We start from the raw sequence: 27,688 nt of genomic DNA on the forward strand, positions 1-27,688 counted from the left end.
CTTCACCCAAGTCGCCCACTTGCCTCTGGTGCTGGGCGAGCAGTGAGGCATGGGAGCGCACTGCGGCGCACAGGTGCTCCGACTCTGCCGAGTCCATGTCTGGCCAGTGTGTACTGTCAGGCACGGGACAAGGCAAAGGACTCGGATGCAGAGTCGTTTCTTTCTTGGATTTATTCCAGCAAGCACACTGATCAAAAGTACAAATCAAAACGCCTCTTGCGAGGGAAAACACGTGGCAAAAAGTACAAACAGAAGGCGTCGCACTGAGGCGAGATAAAAGGCTAAAAGTACAAATCAAAACGCCTCTTACGAGGGAAAACACGTGGCAAAAAGTACAAACAAAAGGCGTCGCACTGAGGCGAGACAAAAAGGCTATGGGAATCACAGTACTAACAAAAGCGTCGCTCGGTGGCGAGACAAAGAGGAGGGGTCTTACTGAGAACTCGGACATCAAGGAATCGCTGGTGGTCGGGACGAGGCAAGACACACTGGCACAGGACAAGGGGAAGACGCGGACTAAATACACACAAAAGGGCGTGGACACAGGTGCTGACCATTATTGTCAATTACACAGGTGCACACAATCGGGATCAGGGAAGACAAGACAACCAACACCGAGGAAGGAAACACGAACTGAAACGGAAGGGATGACAAAATAAAACCGGAAGTAAAATTACGACATCGACGAGACAGAAGCCCGGAAAATTAAACGCGACCGCATGACATGCCGTGAGGCGCAGATAGCGCGCTCCCTAAATTGTGGACAAAATCCAACAGCTCTGGAGAGCTTTGTGTGCAGTATTTGCGAGAAAGGCCTTTGTGTACACGGGAACGGGTTAGTGAGGTCAGTGCCAAAGTAAATTTTTTTTTTGTAAGTATTTTGTGGCATATTTAAATACTACAGTACAGAAATAAATATTGAAAGAATGAAATGATGATGTAAATGAAATACGGTACATAACATGCATAAACCGTTTATGTATGTGTTATATACCGTATTTCATTTACACCATCGTCGTTTATGATAAACGGTACATAAACACCGCATGACACGTTGAATTGATTTTTGTTGGTCTTCATAGTTTTTCGCTTGATGTCCCGGTCAACCTCCAGGTCGGCAGGTGGCGACATATCGCTGTTGCTGCACCATCTGCCGCCATTTCAGCCGGAGCCGGATTGTTGGCGGAAATGAAGCCAGGATGCTGCCAGTTGGCTTGAAGCAAACATTCGACGGTAAATTATCTTCTTCCACTGTTTCTACGTCCCCGAGCCTTTGAAACAGACATTTGTTCAACAATTTGGGACATCGATTCTTGCTGTCATTTACAAGCGCAGTGGCATTTATTCTGACTGGCTTTTTCGGGCTGTTGTGCATAATGTTCCAGATTTTTAGTGACGGAGCAAAACGTCCTCATCATCTTTGACGGCTCAAGCGACACAAGCACATCTCAGTTGCCGTTTATTTTTGTCGCTTTATTTTTAGTTTACTTCACCGTACGCTCGTGCTCTTGTATAACGCAAGTAGTTGATTCGCGTTCAATAAATATGTCCTCCGTCGTGAGAGATAGCCTGCATAGTTAGGTTTGATTAATCCCTCAACGGTCATAATAAAATAACTGCATAACTTGTCTGTCTTCGTGTAGATAGATCGAGAGGAGAAATACAAACCAAGTATCTGGTTTTTGTCGATGTCATCAGCAGGGATGCGCGAGGAAGATGCAGACAAGGGAGAAACGTCTTTTTGGTTCAATATCAGGAGTGCTGGACTGGAAGATGAATGGAGACCTTTGTCAGGTGACTGAGAACGAATGTGACATCATCACCATCATGCAACATCAGCACAGTCACACGACGGCTGTTGTCTGCCATGTTGTTCAGGTGGGCAACAGCCGCAGGAGTACAGTGAAGACGAGCTGGGCCGACTGGACATCGATCTGGACAGAAAATCCAGACGGCACAACTTGACGTCTGGCAACGTGCGCACCATCCTGCATGTCAGTCTCTCCTGTCGCTCTCAACCATGACTTCGAGTTGCGCCCCCAAGATGTTACTCTGCTGAACAAAACAGCTTTACGGACGTATTTCTTGTATTATTATCATCGAAACAAGAGCTTAAGTCGAATTCTTGCGATGTATCCCGTAGGCTTCACAATTGAACCAATAGCCACAAATAAGTGCTGTTTATGGGTGGGAAAGGTCCGAGAATGGTATAAAGGGGACCATTTGTCTTCCTTTTTTTTGCATGTAAGGGTAAAACGCGTGCAAGGTCTGCAAGTAAATGCCATTGTTGTAAGAAACCAAAGGGAAGCGGAATCTTCCCGACTAGGGTTGCGAAACTTTTTGTGCACTTGCGCTTGTACTTTTCTCAGGAGGTGATTACTCACGAGCACGTGGTGGACATGATGAAAGCTGCCATCAGAGCAACCCAGGACATGCCCATGTTTGTAGGTTACGCCGACGCTCACATGAATGCCCTTCATGAGACTGTGTGCTTATGATGCCTTGTCCCTTGTCACCAAACCAGGAGCCAAAGATGACGCGCTCAAGATTGAAGAGAGCCATCCAGCAGGGACAGGTAACCGGTTCGCTACGCACAACTTCGTTGTCGTCATCGGCGTCATCTACTTGACAAACTGTCCTTGTGCCAGTGTCTCGATTGGAGTTTGCCCGCAGAGCAAAGTTTGCTGGTAAAACAGGATAGCCGCCCCTCTAATGTCAGCGGGCTGAATCAAATGCTGACGCTGTGTTTTGTCTTCAAGCATCCTCAGTTTGTCGACATCCATCTCGATGCCGACGAAGACTCGTCGGATGAAGAGTACTGTCCCGAAGATGAAGACGATGATGACACAGCTGAAGAGGTCTGTCCGACTTTGAGAGCAACCTGATGAGCGCTTTGAAGCGTATGGCTTCCGCCTGTCATGTTGCTGCATCACGACTCAAAGGTTCTCTTGTTTGCTCTTTTGTGCGGACGTAGACTTTCCTCAGTGATGGTGACGTCATTTCGCCTGACAAACGTTGTGACTCCAGCTCCCAGGTAACCTGTGACATCCCCCTATGTTGCCTGGTGGTGTGCGATGACGTGGCCTCTGGCGGGATTCTTTTTCAGAGGCACTCGATGTTGGCCGCCCACCAGCTCACAGACACCGCCGGTCCCTCCTTCCTGGAACGCCTGAATGCTGTGGAGGAGGAGCTCAACTGTGGTCCCGCCTGTGTGTCCTTGCCGGTAAACATTCGCAGTCGGCGTGTGGGACATGGCAGCACACGAGCTTTGAAAAACTGCCGCGGCATCAGGGGTCACCAAGCAGGTGGCCGCCAAGGAGTGCAGGAGTAACCGTCAGGCGGGCCTCTTCTTAAAATAGCGCGCCACCTGCTATTTGAGATTACAGTGGAGCCTCGGGTTTCGAACATCCCGGTTCTCGAACAAATCGGATTTCGAACAAAAAATTCGATTTTTTTTGCTTCGGATGTCGGACAAAATTTGGTTGTTGAACCTCGTGAGATGAGCCGAGAGGACCTGCATGCCAACTGACTCCGTTCGTTATTACGTTCTCGTTACTCCGACGATTGCATCAACACTAATCATGCCTCCAAAGGAAGCAAGTGGGAGCAGTAAAGCCATCCTAAAACACAAAGACGCTCCTAAAGCAATGCGACAGTGAGCGCCCGGCGCGCTGCGGTTGCGCGATCGGACCAAATTAAGCTCCCTGCGCACTGAGGGCCACTTAAATTTTGGAAAGTCCATTAGGACTTTAAAAATACTTTCTAAATTTCAGCAACGGCTTTGTCACAGTAATGCGACCAGCGCGGTGCAGTTGCACGGTCGGTTACGTGCTATGGTTGGGCGTTCGGCGGTGCGCTGCAGTTGCGCGCTCGTACAAAAACGCACAAATGAAAAAATGCTTAAAAAAGGCCTTTTTTTTGTTTGGAACGGATTAATTTTTTTCCATTATTTGTAATGGGAAAACATGATTCGGAATTCGAATGATTCACTTCTCGAACAGCCTCCACTGTATTTTCTTGCAAAGTTTTTGAAGTGACCGTTTGAAAATGTAAAAAACCTGGCAACGTGTAATGAAAAGAATTGCGTACATTGTTGAGAGTGGTTCTTAACCTTGTTGGAGGTACCGAACCCCACCAGTTTCATATGCGCAATCACCGAATCCCTCTTTAGTAAAATTAAAATGATCTTTTTTTTCACATTTAACACAGATTTTTTTTACTGGTGCGCAAAATGAGCCGTGCATAAACATCACATTGTTTAAAGAACAAAACCAACACAATGTATGAACTCACAACAAATTACATACCAGGAAATCAGTGTGACAAATTTACACGACATACAGGTGTGTTCGGACCTCCGCAGTGGACGCTCTGCTGAACTCCTGAGACCGACCCACCGAACCTCTAGGGTTCAATCGAACCCAGGTTAAGAACATCTGTGCTCAATGGTTGAGAAATTGAAATTACAGAAATGAATGTCATTTATTATGAATAGTCATATAAAGCTGATTTTTTTGCAAATGTTTTTGTCCGGTATGTAATAAACAGACAATGCTCTTTGCATTATAAAAGTAGTTCTCCGTTTTGAAAATGTTGGCAACCCCTGCGGAACATCAACACTAAACATACATACGTCCATTCGAAAACCTTCATTGTCGTTTTGCGGCGCCGCAACCACAAAAACCGGCTTCCGGAACATCAAAGAGAACAGATGATGCAGGAATGATGATATCGTAGCTTACCCACACCACCGGCGGGATCTTCAACAACGCTCGGGCCTCCAGTTCATTTGGTTTTGTGTGCAGTCTCACAGGACAGAAGATGTGGAGGAGGAGGAGCAGAGGGACGAAGGCTCCAGCGGGTTGGCGTTCCGCACGCGTTCTAAACTTCGCCTGGTCAACGTCCCCCTGGAACAGCTAGAGGCGGAGCTTTTGCCTCCTGACATCACAGCCGACATGTATGAGCAAAGCCCCTGCTGCAAGGAGGAAGACCGCCACTGGGCTCGCTGGCTGCAAGGACTCATGGCCACCGACAACCAAGGTCAGCAAAAAATGAACGATCGCTCGCTCACCACTTGGGCAAAACCGCAAAGCTTCAGCCCTGTTCTCACGCTATGCCACTCCATTACGACCACCTTTTTCCTTTGTCGTTTGGCATGTACTTGTAGAACGTGTTGGTATTTTCAGTTTAGTTATTTTCAGTTGAAAGTTACTCACCAGCACCAATGTGAGTATTTGGAAGAAAGACTTCGCTCACTCAATGCAAGTTCCTCCTTTTTTCTATGACTTGACCCAATCCTTGCTCCGCACAATCTTCCCGTCTCAAGGAGACCCAAAAACCACACATAAAAATGTCTAAAATGTTGACCAAAATTGGACGTAAGAGGTTTCTGCCCAGCGATTTGTCAAGGGCCATGAGACAAAACAAAGGTTAACCTTGAAAACTCTCTAAATAGTTTTGGCCCAGAAAGAGCAGTGTTTGGAGACTTTTCTAAACTTTGTTGAAGGCATCCATCCCTATTTTCACTTGTTCCTATTTTGAATTTGAACATCATGACACAGTTGTGCTCATCAGTTGGATGACGCTGGCAGAATGTGTAATGGCTTTGTGCAGAGGAAGCCGACGACGACGACGACCCAGAGTATAACTTCTTGGACGACCTGGATGAACCTGACCTGGAGGACTACAGGACAGACCGGGCTGTTCAGATCACCAGTACGTGTCCCATGATGATGTTTGGGCCAGCATGTACATCCCGCTTGTCAGTCCTAGTATTGAGATCCCAACTATTGATACCAATTGATTCAAATGATGGAGTTAAATCTCAAATGCTCTTGACAATAACATCTTCTATGCTGCTCCACTCATCCAAAGATCCCATTCGGCTGTATATCATTTTTGTGGAAAAGGAATGAGGCCGCCAAAGCCACCCACTCATGTGTCAGCATCTGGGGAGGGGGGGCGTTACGAGACCAAACTCAGAAAACGGGCGGTCGTCGTTACCTAAGCCCAAAGCCACTGTGATGTCATTTTCAGTCAATAGCGAGCAGAAGTGTGCAATTTCCCAAACTTCCATGGCGACCGAGCGTGGACTCATGTCCAGCCGCAAAAGCCAAGAGTTGGACGAGAGCTGCGAGCGTTGTGATGCTTGACACGCAGCGTGTGCACCTCTCTCTCTCCTTTTTCAGAGAGGGAAGTCAACAAGCTGCTGGAGGAGCTCTTTGACACGGTGGGTTCATCTTGCTTCTGCCGCCCGCGAGGATGCGGACCAGATGCTCGAGGAGTCGATAGGCTTTGTCATTGTGCGTTTGCAGCTCTGGAATGACCGTCAGGAAGAAGACGAGGAGGACGATGAGGAGGAAGAGGAGCATCCAGCTGAGGGGGAGGAGCCAGAGGCCAGCCCCGGCTTCAATGTCCCGCAGCCTTTGTGGTAAGACAACACAGCTCGGGTTTTGCGTCCCGATGCGCCCTCTTGTCGGGACGCTCCAGCAAAGATGTGCTGTGAGCGTTTGGGTCAGGAGGAAGAGCAACGTGCTCCTCTGCGCTGCGAAGGAAGACTGGTTGACCTAGAGAGGAAACATTCTTGGGAAGGGGGGGGGGGGGGGGGCTTTCCGTTCACACTTTTTGCCATGTTTGCCCTTTGTAGCTTGGAGCCACCTTTAACCGGCACGCTCACTATGCGGAGACGGGAACCATTCAGGAGAGCCTTGCAGGACACCACCAACCACACGTGGCCCGCAGCTGCACCCGCTCCGTTGTTGCTTCCTAAAGCGCTGTGCCCCAACTCGGCCCACAAACGCCAACTGCAACAACAAATCCAACAGGTGCTCACCCTTTCCTTCTTTTCCCCCAATAGAGCTCCGGTCTCTTGATCTGCTCCCTTCTCTCAGCACGTGCAGCTTCTGGCAGAAGTTCATCTGCTGAGTCGCGGCGTCGGCGCCCTGAAACACGAAGCGTCTGTCACCAAACACTTCCTGGTCAGTTGAATCAAGAACAGGGCAGAAACACTGATGACCAAACACACAAACCAAAGCACACTGTAACGTGTCGAGCAGGAGGAGCTGCAGCGTTTTGCCGTGCAGCAGGAGCAACTGTTGCACGCCTCGTCTTTCCGGGCGTGCAACCTGCAGGGAGCACTGGACCTTCTTCGGGAGATTGAGCGTCGAGTGGATCTTCCTCCTCCCCCACCTCCCGTGTCCAGGCGCTGGCTCCCTGTAATGTCTTCGGCAACCATTAGTAAGGACAAATGACCCCCACCCCCACCTGTTCCAAGCCTCGTGGCTGAACTTCCTGCTGTGTTTAGGCCACGCCTTCCCCGTATTGCCCTCCGACACTGCCTGGCTGCTTGCCACACGAGTGGTTTTCCTCTACCCAGAACTACTTCCTGTTTGTAACCTGGATCCCTCCCACCACCCACGACCCCATCGCAGTATTTTTACTGCAGGAGAGGACGGGTAAATAAATACATGCGTTCATTCTTAGGCAACTTGATAAGTTGAGTTTCCCAACTTATTTAGACAAGGTCGGCCGGCTCTCTGAATATGATTTTCCATAAAATCTTTGCTCAACCGTGTTATAACAAATGGTGTCGGCGTCGAGGCTGATTGTTTTAGGTCTGAAGCACTTTGAGGGGGCCGTCCAGCCCGAGCATTTGATCAGCTCCTACCTGCTCTGCAAAAGCTCTTGGAAGTTGACTAAACACATCCGTGAGATGAGCAGCTCCAGAGCGCCGCGTGAAAATGTGCTCAAGGTGAATATGGGAAAGGGTCCTGTGTTGGACACAAGTAGTTGAGCTCTTTCTGCTCTTTGCAGATGTTCCTCGCTCGGCAGCTTGCTACGCCGCTGCCGCTGGCCTGTGCAAGAGTGCAACCTGGAGACCAGCGCCCCCCAGTGGAGAGAAACTCCTCCATCATGCCCTTTTGGCTCAAGGTACGAATGAGAGTCCTTGAATCGGGGCAGAGTTTTGTCCTCGTGATCGGAAGTTGCTTATCAGGGGTCGGGTCGCGGGGGCAGCAGCTTTAGGAGGGACTCCCAGACTTCCCTCTCCCCAGCCACTTCATCCTGCTCAATCCGGGGGATCCCAAGGCGTTCCCAGGCCAGCCGAGAGACATAGTCTCTCCAGCGCGTCCTGGGTCGTCCACGGGGTCTCCTGCCGGTGGGACATGCCTCGAACACCTCCCCAGGGAGGCGTCCAGGAGGCATCGTGGTGAGATGCCCGAGCCACCTCATCTGGCTCCTCTCAACGTGGAGGAGCAGCAGCTCTACTCCGAGTCTCTACCAGATGACCGAGCTTCTCACCCTATCTTTAAGTGAGTGCCCAGACACCCTGCGGAAGAAACTTATTTCGGCCGCTTGTATCCGGGATCTTGTTCTTTCGGTCACGACCCATATCTCGTGACCATAGGTGAGGGTAGGAGCATAGTTTGACTGGTTAATTGAGGCGTTTGCCTTTTGGCTCAGCTCTCTCTTCACCACGACGGACCGGTACAGAGTCCGCATTACAGCTGACGCTGCACCGGTCCGCCTGTCGATCTCACGCGCCATCCTGCCCTCGCTTGTGAAAAAGACCCCAAGATACATGAACTCCTCCACTTGGTGCAGGATCTCATCACCAATCCAGAAAGGGCATCCCACCCATTTCCTACTAAAGACTATGGACTCAGATTTGGAGGTGCTGATCCTCATCCCGACCGCTTCACGCTCGGTTGCGAACCGCTCCAGTGAGAGCTGGAGATCACGGCTTGAAGAAGCTAACAGCACCACGTCGTCTTCAAAAAGCAGAGATGCAATGCTGGGTCTCCAAACCGGACACCCTCAACACCTCGGCTGCGCCTACAAATTCTGTCCATAAAATTTATGAACAGAATCGGTGACAAAAGGGCAGCCTTGGCGGAGTCCAACCCTCACTGGGAACGAATCCGACTTACTGTCGGAAATGCGGACCAAGCTCTGGCATCAATGATACAGGGACCGAACCGCCCTTATCAGTTGGTTCGGCACCCCGTACTCCCGAAGCATCCTCCACAGAACTTCCCGAGGGACACAGTCGAACGCCTTCTCCAAGTCCACAAAACACATGTGGAGTGGTTGAGCGCGCTCCCATGCACCCTCAAGGATCCTGCCGAGGGTATAGAGCTGGTCCACTGTTCCACAGCCAGGACGAAAACCACATTGCTCCTCCTGAATCCGAGATTCGACCTCCCGACGGACCCTCCTTTCCAGCACCCCTGAATAGACCTTACCAGGGACGCTGAGGAGTGTGATTCCCCTAGTTGGAACACACTCTGCGGTCCCTCTTCTTAAAGAGGGGAACCACCACCCCAGTTTGCCAATCCAGAGGCACCGTCCCTAATGTCCACGCAATGCTGTAGAGGCGTGTCAGCCATGACAGCCCCACAACATCCAGAGCCTTTAAAAACTCCGGGCGGATCTCATCCACCCCTAGGGCCTATTCTCCCCACCGACTCACGATGTCCTGAGTTGAGGTCAGCAGGACGCCATCTCCACTGTAAACAGTGTTGAAGGTGCACTGCTTCCCCCTCCTGAGACGTCGGATGGTGGACCAGAATTTCCTCGAAGCCGTCCGGAAGTCATTTTCCATGGCCTCGCCAAACTCCTCCCACGCCCGGGTTTTTTCCTCAGCAACCGCCGAAGCCGCATTCTGCCTGGCCATCCAGTACCCGTCGGCTGCCTCCGGAGTCCCACAGGCCAAAACGGCCCGATAGGACTCCTTCTTCAGCTTGACGGCATCCCTTACCGCCGGTGTCCACTAGCGGGTTTGGGGGTTCCGCCACGACAGGCACCGACCACCTTACGGCCACAGCTCCGGTCGGCTGCCTCAACAATGGAGCTACGGAACATGGTCCACTCGGACTCAATATCCCCCGCCTACTCCGGGACGTGGGAAAAGGTCTGCCGGAGGTGGGAGTTGAAGCTCTTCCTGACAGGGTATTCTGCCAGACGTTCCCAGCAGACCCTCACAGTATGTTTGGGTCTGCCAGGTCGGACCGGCATCTTCCCCCACCATCGGAGCCAACCCACCACCAGGTGGTGATCAGTTGACAGCTCCGACCCTCTCTTCACCCGAGTGTCCAAAACATGCGGCCGCAAATCCGATGACATGACTACAAAGTCGATCATCAAACTGCGGCCTAGAGTGTCCCGGTGCCAAGTGCACACATGGACACCCTTATGTTTGAACATGGTGTTCATTATTGACAATCTGTGTCGAGCACAGAAGTCCAATAATAGAACACCACTCGGGTTCAGATCGGGGGGGGGCTGTTCCTCCCAACCACGCCCTTCCAAGTCTCACTGTCATTGCCCACGTGAGCATTGAAGTCACCCAGTAGAACGATGGAGTCCCCAGAAGGAGCGCTCTCCAGCACTTCTTCCAAGGACTCTCAAAAGGGTGGGCACTCTGAACTGCCGCTTGGTGCATAGGCACAAACAACAGTCAGGACCCGTCCCCCCACCCGAAGGTGGAGGGAGGTTACCCTCTCGTTCACCGGGGTGAACCCCAATGTGCAGGCGCTCAGCCGGGGGGGGCAATAAGTATACCCACACCTGCTCGACACCTCTCACCGTGGGCAACTCCAAAGTGGAAGAGACTCCAGCACCTCTCGAGAGGGCTTGTACAAGAACCCAAACTGTGTGTGGAGGCAAGTCCGACTATATCTAGTTGGAACTTTTCTGCCTCGCACACCAGCTCGGGCTCCTTTCCAGCCAGAGAGGTGACATTCCTTGTCCCTTGAGCCAGCTTCTGCTGCCGGGGATCGGACCACCCAGGTCCCCGCCCTTGGCCGCCGCCCAGCTCACTATGCACCCGACCCCTTTGGCCCCTCCCACCGGGAGTGAGCCCATGGAAAGGGGGACCTACGTTCCCTTTTTGGGCTGTGCACGGCACAGCCCCATGGGCGAAGCCCTAGCCATCAGACGCTCGCCTTCGAGCCCCCACTCCAGCATACTTGAATCAATCAAATGGAAATAACAGGAGGGACATTTTTTCAACACAATTCTATTTATTGAGCACTTTTAAAACACAATACATACTGTGATAAAGACAAGTTATTTGATTGCAATATCCAAAAAGAGATTCCTTTATGTTGGCATTTAGTATACAGCAACTCCAGAATGGTTCAGGTGTCAAAAAAAAAAAGCCACAGTTCAGGAGTGTCAAAAAAAATTGTGCGGCAGTCTTGCTTCTCAAGTCCTCATTCTCCGAAGAATCAGCATCACTGTCTGCTTTGCAGAATAGCCACCAGGTAATCCAGATGACCCACGTGAACGCCTCTTCGGTAGAATACCCTCGCTTCCTTCCCAAAGGCTGCAACTTGAGGCTTTACCCCTCCCGCCTCCAAAAGCCCTCACGCCAACCTGGCTCCTCCCAGAGACGTCTTTTCACGCTGGCCCATAATGCATCGCTGCAGCCCATCTGCTCAACAGAAAGAAAGACGGAGCTCCTCCTGTCGTCTGAGTCTGAGCCACGTGCGATCCAAGCCAGCTACTTCGTCCTTCAAAGGGACGCCACCCCGCAACATGCATCTTCCGCACCTGTGCCAACTCCCAACACATCCATAGAGCTGGGCAAGGCGCGCCATCAAAAGGCATCCCACTGCCAACAGCTCGGACGCCGCCAAACCCATGCTAGTGAGGGTGACGAGCGACACAGAGGAGAAGTACAGGGGCGTTGCGGTGAGGAGCGGGAGCCAGCAGAGGAAGGACAAGGTGAGGAAGAGGAGCAGGAAGGGGTAGATGAAGGAGCAGGAGAGGAGGTGGGGCAGGAAGGAGAAGAGGCAGGGAAACGGCAGGAAGAGGAGCAGGAAGCAAGGGAAGAAGAACAAGGAGAGGAACAGGAGCAAGGTGACGGAGAGAAGGATGAAGATCGAGAAAAGCAGGAGGAGGAGGATGACGACGAAGACTTTGATGAGCTGACACAGGATGAAGATGAGGAGGAGGAGGCGATGTCGTCAGCCTCGGAAGAGTCTCTGTTGTCCATCCCAGAGCTGCAGGTGACCATTGGGCTTGGCCTGTGAGAGTGCCCCAAGCAGCTGACCTTTGACCCCTGTCCTGCTCAGGAAACCATGAAGCAGCTGGCCCGGCTGGCGTCCAGGAGGAGGCCAGCTGCCGAGTCGGAGGAAGACCACTCGCCCGGATCGCAGGAGGAGGATGAGGAGGAGGAAGAGTCGCCGAAAAGCCACCGGGCCGCTCGAAGGACAGCCGCCGTGGTGTCCGAAGACGAAGACGCTGCAAACGCTGGCGAGGAAGAAGCGTCCCGAGCAGGGCGAAGAGGAGGGGGCAAGCGAGGAAGAGGTGAGATTTTTTTAACTGCCTTACTCTGTCGCCCTCTAAATTTCCAGGCACTCTTTGCGTTGACCTTGTCCCAAAAACAAAAACATGTCAGTACCCCAAATGAAAAAGCACTTCCGGATCCAGCAATGTGTGGCTTTGTTTGTGTGCATCAGGTCAGCTGAGCCGAGCTCTCGGGGGGACGCGGCGAGCTCGTCGGGAGCATCACAGGAAAGACCAGAGCAAAGTGTGTCTGCTCTACGATGAAAACATGCTGGAGAACGACCCTCAGCGGCAAAGCAAAGATGTGGCCTTCGCTCAGAGCTACCTCGATAGGGTGAGGTGCTCTTGCACAAGTTTCCTTCCAGCACTGCTTCCCAATTCTTTGCTGCAAGCTGCAAGCTGTCTGCTTGAGTGAAGCGAGGCCCGCAATGTCAGTTAGAGCTCGCTCTTGGTTGGTCATTTGAGGTGTGACTTCTTGTTCTTGCTCCCTCCCGATGTATGCAAAAGTTTGGGCACCCCTGATCATTTTCATAATTTTCCTTTATAAATCATTGGTTGTTTGGATCAGCAATTTCAGTTAAATATACCATATAGCAGACAAACAGTGATATTATTTGTGAAATGAAATGAAGTTTACAGGATTTACAGAAAGTGTGCAATCATTACTTGAACAAAAGTAGGCAGGTGCATAAATTTGGGCACCCCAACAGAAAAATCGTCCTTTTGCAGAAATAACAGCCTCTAAATGCTTCCTATGGCTTCCAATGAGAGTCTGGATTCTGGTTGAAGGTATTTTGACCATTCTTCTTTACAAAACATCTCCAGTTAGGGGCATTTAATGTGGCCAGTTGCAAGTTGTTCTCCTCTTTGCATCTTCTCTGAAGAGTGGCAACGTGGAATCCTCAAAACAACTGACGAATGACCTGAAAAAGATTGTTCAACGTCATAGTTTAGGGGAAGGATACAAAAAACTAGCTCAGAAATTTCACCTGTCAGTTTGCACTTTGAGGAACATAGTGAGAAAATGGAAGAGCAAAGACACAGTCATAGTTAAGGCCAGGAGTGGCAGGCTGAGAAAAATCTCAAATAAGCAAAGGCAAAGGATGGTGAGAACAGTCAAAGTCAACCCACAGAGCAGCACCAAAGACCTACAACATAATCGTCATGCAGATGTTGACAATGTGCATCATTCAACTATTCAGTGCACTTTGTACAAGGAGATGCTGTATGGGAGAATAATGCGGCAGAAGCCTTTTCTGCGCACATGCCACAAACAGAGTCGCTTGTGGTATTTTAAAGCACATTTGGACAAGCCAGCTTCATTTTGGAATAAGGTGCTGTGGACTGATGAAACTAAAATTTAGTTATTTGGACAGTATGCATGGAGGAAGAAGAACACAGCATTCCATGACAAACACTTGCTACGCACAGTCAAATTTGGCGGTGGTTCCATCATGCTGTGCGACTGCATGGCCAGTGCAAGTACTGGCAATCTTGTTCAAGTTGAAGGTCGCATGGATTCAGCAGAATCTTGCAAACAATATATAAGAATCAGTTGAAGTTGCGCAGGGGCTGGATACCTCAACAAGACAACTACCCCAAACACTGCTCAAATTCTACTAAGGCATTCATCCAGAGGAACAAGTACAACATTCTGGAATGGCCATCTTAGTCCCCAGACCTGAATATTATTTAAAATCTGTGGTGTGATTTAAAGCGGACTGTCCCTGCTCGGAAACCATCAAACCTGACTGAACTGGAGATATTTTGTCAAGAAGAATGGTCAAAAATACCTTCAACCAGAATCCAGACTCTCGTTGGAAGCTATAGGAAGTGTTTAGAGCAGGGGTGTCAAACTCATTTTGGTCTGGCGGTCGCATACAACTTAATCTGATCTCAAGGGGGCCAGACCAGTAAACTCATTGCAAAATTACATAGAACTAACAGCAAGTCACTTTTTTTTTCTTTGTATTAATGCAAAGAAGAAATAAATTATAAAAATCTTTACATTAATTTAATTGTCCTTTTACATTTTACTCAGTTTTATTTGATAAATAAATATTATAATCATTTAAATGCAGGCGGCTCGGTGTCGCACTGGTTAGCACGTCCGCCTCACAGTTAGGAGGGTGCCAGTTTGACTCCACCTCTGACCCTCCCTGTATGGAGTTTGCATGTTCTCCCCGTGCCTGCGTGGGTTTTCTCCGGGCACTCCAGTTTCCTCCCAGATCCCCAAAAAGTGCTTGGTAGGCCAATTGAGCACTCCAAATTGGCCCTAGGTATGAGTGCGAGTGCGGATGGTTGTTCATCTCTGTGTGCCCTGCGATCAGCTGGCAACTGGTTCAGGGTGTCCCCCGCCTACTGCCTGATGACTGCTGGGATGGGCTCCAGCACGCCCGCGAACCCCGTGGGGACAAGCGGTATAGAAAATGGATGGATGGATATTTAAGTGCATTGAACATTTTAAAAAAAAAATGATCACAGTGATTGTACAATATTTTAGAACATTTAGTCAACAGTTTTGTGAAACTTAAAAACACTGCCCTGTATGTTAAAATACATCAAACACATCTAAATTTAGAAATCAACGAATTTAAAATCCATTTTCCACATCTAGGAAGCAATTCTGAACACATAAATTGAGGTCAAACACTTGAGATTTTAAGAGGCAGCTGTTTTAATCAGACAGTTGATTAAGTTCCTTGTTAATGCATAAAATGAAAAAAAACAAACAAACAAAAAACGCACATAGATAATGTATGTGGCATGCATAAGACATATTTTCCTTAACAATACTCTTCTCTGGTAAATCTGTTTCTGACTTTCACAGCAATTACAAGTGCAAATATTCACATTTGTTTATTTTATAGTGCAACGTTCAAAGCGGCATTCCATAGAATTTAGTCTTGCTCAGTACTTGCCCCTGAAACTTGGCATTTTTTAGCCTGCACAAGTGCATCTATGTGTGCATCATATCCTGCAGCCAGTTTCAGAATCTCATTTAAGTGCTTATATGTGAGCTTTGAGCGTAGCTTGGTTTTATTAATGTTCATTGGTGAGAAAATTTGCTCACAAAGGTAGGTAGTCCCAAACACGGACAACATTTTTGCAGCCAGTGCTGTCAATTTAGGATAGTGTGGTAGGCGATACTTGTAAAATGTGTCCAAGCCCACAGAGGCAAATGTGTCCTTTGATTCTACATCACACTGGAAATCAATGATTTTAAGTTGCATGTCAACAGGCACATCAGAAGCGCTGACTGTGAATGGTGAGCGAAACACTGCGAATTCTGTCTCGAGTTCGCTCAAGACCTGAAATCGTTTCTCAAACTCCCTCAGCAACCCTGAAATCCTGTCTATGTACTGTTTTACATCAGGATTAACGCTTTCTGTGCACACATCTCGGAGACAGGGAAAATGAGCAGGGTCTCCGCTTGCTATCTGCATCTCCCATAGCATGAGCTTTAACTTGAGTGCACGTATGCTGTCATAATACTGTTTTAGAATTTTTTTTGCATCCCTGCAACATTCCGTTCAGATTACCGTATTTTCCGGACTATAAGTCGCTCCGGAGCATAAGTCGCACCAGCCATAAAATGCCCCAAAAAGTGAAAAAAAACATATAAGTCGCTCCGGAGTATAAGTCGCATTTTGGGGGCAATTTATTCGACAAAATCCCACACCAAAAACAGTCATGAACGAGCAACAACAGGCTAAACGATAGCAACAACAGGCTAAACGATAGGTATGCTAACGTGACAAACACAAACAAAGAGCTGAGAACGGGCCTGACGTAACATATAGAGTGATTAAGGACAACTATTACATAAATAACATGTTTATAAAACCATCAGTGTCACTCCAATTCATTAAATAGCAACAACAGGCTAAACGATAGGTATGCTAACGTGACAAACTCAAACAAAGAGCTGAGAACAGGCCTGACGTAACATATAGAGTGATTAAGGACAACTATTACATGAATAACATGTTTATAAAACCATCGGTGTCACTCCAATTCATTAAATAGCAACAACAGGCTAAACGATAGGTATGCTAACGTGACAAACACAAACAAAGAGCTGAGAACGGGCCTGACGTAACATATAGAGTGATTAAGGACAACTATTACATGAATAACATGTTTATAAAACCATCGGTGTCACTTCAATTCATTAAATCCATCGATCGTTCTTTGTCAACAATGGGTGCGCACGGCTGAGGGCGCTTGCATTTCAAAATATTCCACAGGCTCATATAACGATAGATAAACTATATTTCAAATAACTATAATACAAGCCAATAATATTATCAAACCATCCGTGCATTTTAATTCCATTAAATCCATCGATCAAATTCCTCGTCCTTTGTCAACATCGCCGCGCGTGCGCCCTGACGTCAGCCCCGTCTTTATTCCACAGATCTACTATATAACTATATTGTAGCGTTAACAAAGTACAAGGATAGATGTGGGTTTGGTAAACGGCTCTTTATTAAACAAAACAAACTTCCAAGCGTGTGGCGGCGTGGACTTCCAGACAGACCGGGCGTGCGTAATGGCCATGTCCGAGCCCCGCGCATTGTTCGCGGACAACCACTCGGCCGAGCGCCGGCCCCCGACTCAGTAGAGTAGGACCGGGCGTGCGTAAAAGCCATAATAGTTTTTCAAACCTTCTATGTCACTCCAAATCCTTAATTCCTTCAAACTCTTTGTCCTCCGTGTCACTTAGAAATGATCACCGCTAATGATGCCGGTAGTCCTTGTGTGGGCACGTTTGTATGTAAACAACCGTCGCGCCACGCTACTGACGTCACTTGAAATAGTAATCCATTGGTACATCACGGTTCTCCAAACTTTCTTTCTGCTGCTCGATTACTGTTTTCAGCTGCATATTTTACAACTTGAAGTTTGTAACCTGCAAAATATGAGTTTCTTTTTGGTGCCATTTTTCTTAAGCCCACCCAGTTGATGAGTCACGGCCAACGGTGAAATTTAGAGCGCCCTCATCCAGTTTCGTCTGAAAATATATTTTTTTTTGGTTGTTTTATCAAAGTCAAAGTCTGCTTTATTGTTGATTTTTTTTTTATATATACTATGACACGCAAAGAGATTGAAATTACGTTTCCACTATCCCTTGGTGAGATAGTACACATATGCATACAAGCAACACAAAAAAAAACCAAGAAGGCACAAACAATGAATAAGTAAGAGTGTTGAATAAATGATAAATATCCATCCATCCATTTTCTGAACCGCTTAGTCCCCACGGGGGTCGTGGGCGTGCTGGAGCCTATCCCAGCCGTCATCGGGCAGTAGGCGGAGGACACCCTGAACTGGTTGCCAGCCAATCGCAGCTAGGGACAATTTGGAGTCTTCAATCGGCCTACCAAGCATGTTTTTGGAATGTGGGAAGAAACCGGAGTGCCCGGAGAAAAACCCACGCGGGCCCGGGGAGAACATGCAAACTCCACACAGGGAGGGCCGGAGGTGGAATCGAACCCGCACCCTCCTAACTGTGAGGCGGACGTGCTACCCAGTGCGCCACCGAGCCGCCCTTAAATGATAAATAAACAAATAATGATAAATAATAATAATAAATATAATAGGAGCAAAAATGGAGCAAGTGTACATACAGCAGACAGTGGACTTGGATATGGTGCTTTAAAGTGTTAATTGCTTTATTTGATGTTTTCTCTATTTTTTATGTTTTGAATATGTTCAAGATAAAGATATAAAAGCATGTGAAGTGATCAACTATACAAAAAATAACATGGGAAGTGGTCAACTATACTTGTAAGTGATGTCTTAATGATCAAGTAAAAATTTGTGAAAAAAAAACATATATAAGTCGCTCCTGAGTATAAGTCGCCCCCCCACCCAAACTATGAAAAAAAACGCGACTTATAGTCCGGAAATTACGGTATTCAACCATAAATGCAAGGTCCTGCAGCCAAAGTGGGCACTGTAATTCCTGAACAGCAATTACAAAGTTGGCTTTCACCGCAGCATCACTGACATCTTGGCTCCGGGTGAAAACAGATTGCCGTTTCCTCAGACCAACCAACATTTCATTTACCTTCTGTTTTCTCAGTTCTCCGTGCAAGCTGTTGAGTTTTTCACCATGCTGAGTTTCATGGTGTCGCCGAATATTGTACTCCTTAAGCACCGAAACTTACTGCATGCACACCAGGCACACGGGTTTCCCATTCACCTCGGTGAACATATTGGGAGAAGTCAATTTTTTCTTGAAAAATCTGACACTCTGTGTCCACTTTTCCCTATTTCGCTGATGAGGGTGCCTGTTCCAAGAGAAAAGGCGGGTAAAGCGATTGAACTGGCTAAAACACAACGCATCTAGTGACCAACATAGAAACTGCAGATTTTACAGGAAATTAAGTTTATTCTTTTTTTTTAATTTTTTTTTTTTTAATGCAAATTCATCCCCAGGCCGTACTAAACCCCTTGGCGGGCCGTGCGTTTGACACTACTGGTTTAGAGGCTATTTCTGCAGAAGGAGGATCTACTAAATATTGATGTCATTTTTCTGTCTACTTCATGCACCTGCCTACTTTTGTTCAAGTAATGATTGCACACTTTCTGTAAATCCTATAAACTTCATTTCACTTCTCAAATATCACTGCTTGTTTGCTATATGATATATTTAACTGAAATTGCTGACCCGAATAACCAATGATTTATAAAGAAAAATCTTGAAAATGATCTGGGGTGCCCAAACTTTTGCATACGACTGTACTTGCTTTGGCTCACCTCGCGTGAAAATTGGCCTCCAAGTCACGTGGTTACTCGTTTGGCACCCGAGGTCCGGGAGGCGCTGCGTGACGTCCCGGAGAAGATGGAGGAGTTTGTGTCACTGCTCAACGATTTGGAGCGGCTGGAAGGGCGGGAAGTGGTCTGCGTCTTCAGGAAGCTGCGCTGCATCCTGGGAAGCCGCACAGAATTGATGCGGGACTTTGCCGCCTTTCTGCATCCCGAGCAAGCACTTGAGTGCGGACTGGTAAGAAGACGCTTGCGGGGAAAAGCGCAAGGCCACTGAAAAGCATCAGTGGTTCCCCCTCCCTCGCTAATTTACAGAGCCCTTCTGGCTTTCTTTCTTTTTTGGGGAGTGGGTTGCAGCTGGTGAAAAAGTTGCCACACATGAAGGGAAAGGGACAAGAACTGTTCCTTTTCCTTGTGCTCGCGACAAATGCATTGCAAACCCATTGTTATCGGCTTCTCTTCAAGTAGGTGGCGACAAATGCGGGTCCCAGGCCCACTTTCTCCATGTCGGTAATTTGCAGCGTGTGCTGTGCTGTGTGCAGTTCCAAGAACAGCAAGCCTTCGAGCGCAGTCGACGCTTCTTGCGGCAACTGGAGATAACGTTTGGAGATAATCCGTCTCACTACAGCAAAATCATCAAGGCCCTGCAGCCCGGACCACACCTCAGCCCCGCCGGCGTCAACGAGGTATGTTCCTCTTTACCCTTTGTGGCTGCTCGTCGTCAACTCTGCCCGTCTGCCGCTGCCCGTCCCTCAGCTCAAGGCGCAAATGGCTGCGCTGCTCAAAGGACACCCTCATCTGCAAGCCGAATTCTGGGTGTTTTTCGACGAGCTCCGCCCGCCGCCCGCTTGCCCGGGACAATTCGAAGAAGCTCATTGGCCGGAGGAAGGCGGAACAGCTGAGGGCCTGGGCCACCTGATCGGGGCCGGGGCCGATGGCGCTTTTGAGGAAGTCACTTTACCGGACGTGGATATGGATGAGGACAGACACAAAATGGACGCTACCTTAAACCGCCGCCGGAGAAGGAAGCTCCGGTCGCACGCGGCTGACGAGGTTGGAACAGACAGGAAGACTCACAGAACCGGCCTATGCGTGCTCATTTTTGGACTTTATTGTCAGGAGTCCAATTGGCTGTGCTTCTGTCACCACTCCAAGAGCCGCACGCACCGTCGCAGAGGATGCGCTCGCTGCCACACCAACAAGGTGCGCACGCCATACCTCGACCACGCCGTCAGCCATGTGATGCATCCTGTCCAGGCCTCAGGAGGCGTGTCTAGGGCCATGAAGAGCCTCGAGCCGCTCTACGCTCAGCTAGGCTCCGCCTCAGAGGACAAAGATGGCGAGACCAAGGTCGCAGAATGCCAGCGTGCCGGCGTGCCCTCTTGGGAACGTTCGTTCCTGTCAGTCGGGGATGGAGAAACAGACGACTCGCCGCTTCCCAAGAGGAAAAGGGGAGAGGAGCTCCATCCTCCCTTTCTGGGCTCCTCCAGCCCAGCCACGATGCCTCCGGACCTCCCTGTGCGTGCCAAGAATATTTCTGTGACGCCGAGTGGAGAGAAGGTCATCCTGTGGACCAGGTGCCCGGCCCTTCCCTCTGACTGGTCAGGGTGTGCAGAGTTCAATAAGCTGTGACCTGTTTTTTAGAGAAGCCGATCGAGTCATTTTGACCACGTGCCGGCAGGAAGGAGCCAATCAGAACACCTTCCAGGGCATCTCCGGTCGACTGGGGAACAAGACTCCCAGTGAGGTGATTGGCCACTGTGATGCGTTGAGCAGAAGCTCTCGGTCGGTCGGTTGTTGTGCTTTTGTTGCAGATTCAGTCAGTCAGACGCTGACATTGTCGTTGTGCTTTTGTTGCAGGTTTCGCGACGCTTTCGGGACTTAATGCGTCTTTTTCAGAGCGCGACTCGTAACGCAGGCTCAGAGGATGAGGTTCCGCCCACTGAGCTTGTGGCTAATGAAGAACAGGAATGATCTGTTTGGGATGTGTCACCTGTAAACAAGTGTCCTCTGCTCACTATTGAAAGGTGTATGAGAATAAAATAACCTGCGGACTATTGGTTTCCCTTTGACATCCATGGATTTAGGGCAGCCAACAAGCACGTTCGCCAAGAAGAACATTTTGGAGAATTTACCCTCTAATCTGAGTCGTTCCAAACAGGAAGGTTCAAGTGCCAATTTGTTTGGCAACTGAGAACTGACCTTTCTACAGGGTCCGGCAAAATGCTCTGACACATTTGTAGGTTTAATAAAATGCAAATGAATTTAAGAAACAAAAAAGGTTTATTTTTGAAAAGTACATATAATGCTGTTTTATTTTGTTTCGTTTCATTTTCGAATAATCTTATTTTGTTTCGTTTCAGTTGCTAACATGAATTGGAACAGTGAGCATCGCACGTTCATTGCGGAAACGTTTATTAAGAACGAATCTAACTGCAACACAATGAGCGTTTTGTTTGCGCTTCAGACTTGGTAGACATGATCCCGTACCTGCTCGTAACACCATCTTGTTATGGGTTAATAACTTCAGAGCCAGTGGATCAGCATTGAACGAAAATCAACCGAATTACCTCGCACTGTCAGAACTCCAGAAAAAGTGGCAGCGGTGAGACCAAAATAACATTATTTGAAAACGAAACGAAAATGAAATGAAATGAAATGAAACAAAACGGCATTGTATGTACTTTTCGAAAATAAAAAAACTTTGTTTCAAGATTCAAGAATTTTTATTTGCCATGTTTGAGCGTGCCAAACAAGGAATTTGACTTCGGTGCATCACAGCCCCTGTTCAACATTTAGCTGACTAACAACACTCAGGATGTGTGAAAAAGACAAATATTCTCAAACGTCCCCTGATCTTAAACTCCCAGGAGGGCAAGGAAAAACTCAAAACTCTAACTAGGGAAAATGAGAAACCTTGAAGAGACCACAGATGGGAGGATCCCTCTTGCAGGATGACCAGGCTGCAATGGATGCAGAGAGGACACAGTACAAATAATGTAGACAATTCAAAAAAGATGTGGAGAGCAGGATGTTATTGCACAGCAATTACTCTGAGTCTCTAAGAGTAGTGTGAGTTCATCAGAGCGACAACCTGGGGGAAGAAGCTGTATCTGTGTCTGCTGGTTTTGGCGTACAGAGCTCTAGAACGCCGTCCGGAGGGGAGTAGTTCGAACAGACTGCAACCTGGGTGAGAAGGGTCTGTAGAGATGTTACTTGCACATTTCCTGGTCCTGGTCAGGTACAAGTCATGGATAGATGGGAGGTTGATTCCAATTATCTTTTCTGCAGTCCTGATTGTCTGTTGCAGTCTGTTTCTTTAATCTATTTGCATTTTATTAACCCAACAAATGTATCAGATCATTTTGCCGGACCCTGTATGAGATGTGTTCAAGTTTACAGAGGAAGTCGTCTACAATCTTCATAGTGAGAATAATTTGTTTTATTTTGAAAGCACCAAGCAAATGCTTTAAAAACTGCAAGGTCAAGCTGATGTCACCACAATTGTTTTGCTGAAACTCTTGCTGCTTTTCATCCCCAGAACCTCTGGCGGCCCACAGGCACCGTGGCGTCGGTACGCTGGGGCGAGCTCCACAGGTATGCAGACAATTCCACCGTGAAGACGAACACCAAGTTGGCTGTCATCATGGCGAGACTGGGCAGCAAGGACAAGCCCTGTCCAAAAGCGCGAACGCTGCTGCCCAACGTGGCGGCCAGCCAATAAACCGCCCTGCAGAGAGAAGGTTGCTTTATGCCCGTTACGCCAGAGCCCAAGGCCAAACTGGCCTCACCGTCCCAAGGCGAAGACGAGGGCGAGGAGAGGCACGAGCTTCAGCTGCTCCTGGCTCAGGTACATTGCCATGACTACCAGCTGCAGAAAGTACAGCAAGAAGAGGCTGACAGACTGGCGAGTGTAGTTCCTGTGAATGCTGAGGTCCTCAACATCTGCCACCACCTCCGTTTCGTTCAAAAGCGGCCTAACCACATCAAACCTGAGACGCGCTACGCCCACCGCCAGCCAACCTGACCGGCGCGCACAAAAAGGCAAAGGACAGGTAAGTCGTACGCACAGAAGGACAGAGCGAGTGGATGGGTCAGCAAAGATTGTAGTCACCCAGGGCGACCGGCGTGGCACCAAAGACGGAGCAGCGTAACACGTAGAGCATCCTGAGAGGCGCGCTGTCCAGCAGGGGGGCATCAAAGGGCAAAAAGACAAACCCCCCCCACACCAGGAAGGGGAAAAAGATCGCTGAGGTCAGCAGAGACACGCCCACCTTCAGGATATCGCGACTGGGACAACCATGGGTGCCTGAGACAAAAAAGGAAAAAAGGGTGGCCAAGCAGGAAGCACTGACCTATCCAGGGTTGCAAAAGTTCCCAGGATTTACCTCCAGCGAGGGACCTGTCACCCCAGTAGCTGCATTGCTTGAGACCTTTGGCGAGGTTCCTCTCATCCATTTCCCAGAATGCATGGGCCTCTTCGGGCTTCGCCATGGGTGTCAGGCCTGCTCAGCGGGGAGCATGACAATTACATGCTTTGACTTTGCATATTTGTGTCTTAATTTAGAATAGTGCTTGGAATAGCACCATGTAGGAATGTCACAATACGGCAAATATGCGAACCTGTATGGACTTGATTTTATTCACAATAAGTAAATCATTGGAATGAATTATGACATAGTTCCAATAACAAAGGCGACAGGACGCTTGATCGGACACATAAGCCCTCAATCAGATCAATGAGCAGCACATTAAATAGAGTTGGCGTCAAGCGTTTGTTGATGATGTCATAGCCAAGATCACGGCAGCTATTGCGTCGTCCTCAACTGTAACCCAACTCAAATCAACCTTTTAAGCCGAGAATTTTGGAAACAGAACAATCCCCCCACGTCAGTACGATTATGAACATTGCCTAAATCAGATCAATTGTGAACGTTCAAGGCGGACTCGATTCTCGTTCACAGGCTAACATGCTAATTGACGACAGCGAGAAGTCAGACATTTGAAAGGATTTGAATGAAGTTCGACTGACCACTGAGAGCTTCCGTCCTGTGTTTGTTCCTGTCGGGGTAGTTGGCCGACCGGCCAGCTGGCGTTAAAAAAAGTTGTGTGCTTCAGGTGAGCGATGTAAGCAAACTCCTCCTTTGAAAAGTTCGAAAGCGGAAGTGGCATTTCCATTCCAATTCCACTCGAAACGACGTCAAACTTGTTAAGAGAAGGCAAATGCAGGTCCAGAAAGTCAAAACCCTTCCACAATTTGGGTTTAGGTACGGGTGTTTCTACTGAACCAGCAGGTAAGCTACAGTCTGCAGCATTGTTTCTCGTGCTCAAGCAGGTAAATGATGCTCGAGCTCATTTACCTGCTTGGGCACGAGAAAAACACCAGTGGCTGAAACTAAGGGTTGGCAGGTTTTTTACTTTCTACACCTGAATTTCACATCTCCAGTCATGTAATGATTTCATCACGCATTAATCTAATTACTTCTTTTGTGTCTCATTTACGGTTAAACATGACGTTGAAGGTTGAAGAGAGTTTGAAGTTGAAACCTGAACTAGAGTCTATCGTTGGATGTTTCATCTTGCAACTTGAACTGCGAGTAATACATCCATCCATCTTCTACCGCTTACCAGGTCAGGTCCTGGGGGCAGCAGCTTTAGGAGGGACGCCCAGACTTCCCTCTCCGCAGTCACAATGGAAGGCGTGTCGGTGGACTTAAGGACTTGAAGTATTCTCCCCACCTACTGACGACGTCCCAAGTCGAGGTCAGCAGCACACCGTCTCCACTGCACACAGTGTTAACGGTGCACTGTTTCCCCTTCCTGAGATGCTGGATGGTGAACCAAAATTTCCTCTAAGTCGTCTGGAAGTCATTCTCAATGGCCTCGCCAAACTCCTCCCACGCCAGGGGTTTTGCCTTAGCAACTGCCGAACCCATGTTCCTTGCCCATCCGCTACCTATCGGCTGCCTCCGGAGTTCCACAGGCCAAAATAGCCCAATAGGACTCATCCTTCATCTTGACGGCATCCCTTACCGCTGGTGGTATTTGTGAGGGTCGACGGGGAAGGTCTGGCAGAATCCCCTATCAGAAAGGGTTTCAACTCACACCTCCGGCAGAGCTTTTCCCACATCCTTGGGGGGGTCAGGGGACTTTGAGTCTGAGTGGACCATGTTCCATCCCTCCATTAAGGCGGATGACCGGAGCTGATATACAGGACTGTCTCAGAGAATTAGAATATTGTGATAAAGTTCTTTATTTTTTGTAATGCAATTAAAAAAACAAGAATGTCATACATTTTGGATTCCTTACAAATCAACTGAAATATTGCAGGCCTTTTATTATTTTAATATTGCTGATTATGGCTTAAAGCTTAAGAAAACTCAAAAATCCTATCAAAAAAATTAGAATATTTCCTCAGACCAAGTAAAAAAAAAAAAATTTATAACAGCAAAACAAAATCAAACATTTGAAAATGTCCATGAATGCACTCAATACTTGGTTGGGAATCCTTTTGCACGGATTACTGCATCAGTGCGCCATGGCATGCAGGCAATCAGCCTGTGGCATTGCTGAGGTCTTATGGATGCCCAGGACCTTTAGCTCATTTGCATTGTTGGGTCTGGTGTCTTCAGCTTCTTCTTCACAATACCCCACACATTCTCTACGGGGTTCAGGTCAGGGGAATTGGCAGGCCAATCAAGGACATGGTCAGTACACCATTTACTGGTGGTTTTGGCACTGTGGGCAGGATCCAGATCATGCTGGAAAATGAAATCATCTTTATAGAGCTTTTCAGCAGACGGAAGCATACGTATGCTCTAAAATTTCTTGGTACACAGCTGCGTTTACTCTGGACTTGATGAAACACAGTGGACCAACACCAACAGCTGACGTGAGTCCCCAAACCATCGCTGACTGTGGGAACTTCACACTGGATTTCAAGCAACTTGGATTTTGCTCCTTTCCAGCCTTTGTCCAGACTCTGGCGCCTTGACTTCCAAATGAAATACAAAACTTTCTTTCGTCTGAAAAAAGGACTTTGGACCACTCTGCAACTGTCTAGTGCTTCTTTTCCATAGCCCAAGTCAGACGCTTCAGAAGTGGCTTGACCATGGGAATACGGCTATTGTAGCCCATTTCCCGGACATGTCTGTGAACAGTGGCTTTTGATACCTGGACTCCAGCTTCAGTCCACCGCCTTTGAATCTCCCCCAAATTCTGGAAGCGGCTTTTCTTAACAATGCTGTTAAAGCTGCAGTCATCTCTCTTGGTTGTGCAGCGTTTTCTGCCACATTTCCCCCTTCCAACAGACTTTTTGTAGATGTGACTTGAAACTGCACTCTGTGAACAGCTTGATCTTTGAGAAATTTCTTTTTGTGTCTTACCCTCCTGATGGAGGGTGTCAATGATGGTCCTCTGGACAGCAGTCAGATCAGCATTCCCCATACTTGTGATTTAGTTTACTGAACCAAGCTGAGTGTTTTTCAAGGCTCAGGAAACTCTTGCAGATGTTTCGAGTTAATTAGACGATTCAAGTGATTAGTTGAATACCCTAACAGGGGTGTCAAACTCATTTATTTCGCGGGCCGCATTGTAGTCATAGCTTTTTTCGGAGGGCCAGTATGACTGTCAACCCAAATACATGTATGAGCACCTCACATTATATACAGTAAAAGCTACAAAACAAACTGACAAATAACTCCTTTTCAAATCAGATGAGTAAAAACTCTTCAAATACTAAAAAAAAAAAAAAAAAAAGAGTCATGACACGGATTTGATGCACAATTTGTCTTCACTGGCCACATAAAATGATGTGGCGGGCCGTATCTGGCCCCCGGGCCTTGAGTTTGACACCTGTGCCCTACTAGTATACTTTTTCATGAGATTCTTATATTTTGAGATAGGATATTTGAGTTTTCTTAAGCTGTATGCCATAATCAGCAATATTAAAAATAATAAAAGGCTTGCAATATTTCAGAAAGTGTTGTGGACGGATGAATCGAAGTTTGAGGTGTTTGGATCACAAAGAAGAACGTTTGTGAGACGCAGAACAAATGAAAAGATGCTGGAAGAATGCCTGACGCCATCTGTTAAGCATGGAGGAGGTAATGTGATGGTCTGGGGTTGCTTTGGTGCTGGTAAGGAGGGAGATTTGTACAGGGTAAAAGGGATTCTGAATAAGGAAGGCTATCACTCCATTTTCCAACGCCATGCCATACCCAGTGGACAGCGCTTGATTGGAGCCAATTTCATCCTACAACAGGACAATGACCCCAAACACACCTCCAAATTGTGCGAGAACTATTTAGAGCAGAAGCAGGCAGCTGGTATTCTATCGGTAATGGAGTGGCCAGCGCAGTCACCAGATCTGAACCCCATTGAGCTTTTGTGGGAGCAGCTTGACCGTATGGTACGCAAGAAGTGCCCATCCAACCAATCCAATTTGTGGGAGATGCTTCTGGAAGCGTGGGGTGCAATTTCTCCAGATTACCTCAACAAATTAACAGCTAGAATGCCAAAGGTCTGCAATGCCGTAATTGCTGCAAATGGAGGATTCTTTGACGAAAGCAAAGTTTGATGTAAAAAACATCTTATTTCAAATACAAATCATTATTTCTAA

At 48.1% G+C, this 27,688-nt stretch overlaps 2 protein-coding genes and 1 long non-coding RNA gene across 4 annotated transcripts; 1 reads left to right on the forward strand and 2 right to left on the reverse strand.

Annotated features, from left to right (window-relative positions):
• The first annotated feature begins 371 nt into the window (after positions 1 to 371).
• gon4lb (gon-4 like b) lies at positions 372 to 27,688 on the forward strand. Of its 2 annotated transcripts, none has more exons than XM_088386101.1 (32): positions 372 to 844; positions 1,114 to 1,233; positions 1,648 to 1,794; positions 1,879 to 1,994; positions 2,370 to 2,444; positions 2,525 to 2,575; positions 2,649 to 2,687; positions 2,760 to 2,858; positions 2,975 to 3,034; positions 3,107 to 3,223; positions 4,806 to 5,040; positions 5,614 to 5,715; positions 6,189 to 6,229; positions 6,315 to 6,430; positions 6,647 to 6,824; positions 6,891 to 6,977; positions 7,056 to 7,236; positions 7,304 to 7,454; positions 7,600 to 7,750; positions 7,813 to 7,929; positions 11,253 to 12,011; positions 12,078 to 12,312; positions 12,465 to 12,625; positions 19,112 to 19,306; positions 19,416 to 19,532; positions 19,611 to 19,754; positions 19,825 to 20,121; positions 20,188 to 20,645; positions 20,713 to 20,815; positions 20,929 to 21,095; positions 22,610 to 24,362; positions 24,700 to 27,688. In XM_088386101.1, the coding sequence occupies exons 2-30, from the start codon at positions 1,200 to 1,202 to the stop codon at positions 21,040 to 21,042; spliced, it is 4,680 nt and encodes a 1,559-aa protein (XP_088242227.1). In that variant the 5' UTR covers positions 372 to 844; positions 1,114 to 1,199; the 3' UTR covers positions 21,043 to 21,095; positions 22,610 to 24,362; positions 24,700 to 27,688. The 2 variants fall into 2 exon arrangements, with proteins under 2 accessions (XP_088242227.1, XP_088242228.1); XM_088386102.1 differs by lacking the exon at positions 19,416 to 19,532 and having other exon boundaries at positions 373 to 844; positions 20,188 to 20,271; positions 20,326 to 20,645.
• LOC148392678 (uncharacterized) lies at positions 11,002 to 14,405 on the reverse strand. The gene is made up of 2 exons (XR_015860661.1): positions 13,721 to 14,405; positions 11,002 to 13,214 (listed from the first exon to the last, which is right to left on the reverse strand). It is a non-coding gene; the product is annotated as an uncharacterized LOC148392678 (long non-coding RNA).
• LOC148392679 (transmembrane protein 79-like) lies at positions 22,489 to 24,347 on the reverse strand. The gene is made up of 5 exons (XM_088386113.1): positions 24,101 to 24,347; positions 23,457 to 23,573; positions 23,183 to 23,377; positions 22,860 to 23,091; positions 22,489 to 22,798 (listed from the first exon to the last, which is right to left on the reverse strand). Exons 2-5 carry the CDS (start codon positions 23,560 to 23,562, stop codon positions 22,600 to 22,602), a joined length of 732 nt encoding a protein of 243 aa, XP_088242239.1. The 5' UTR covers positions 23,563 to 23,573; positions 24,101 to 24,347; the 3' UTR covers positions 22,489 to 22,599.

The sequence above is a fragment of the Syngnathus floridae genome, chromosome 10 (assembly GCF_059516105.1).
Source record: "Syngnathus floridae isolate MCC-2025c chromosome 10, RoL_Sflo_1.0, whole genome shotgun sequence".
Taxonomy (NCBI): Eukaryota; Metazoa; Chordata; class Actinopteri; order Syngnathiformes; family Syngnathidae; genus Syngnathus; species Syngnathus floridae.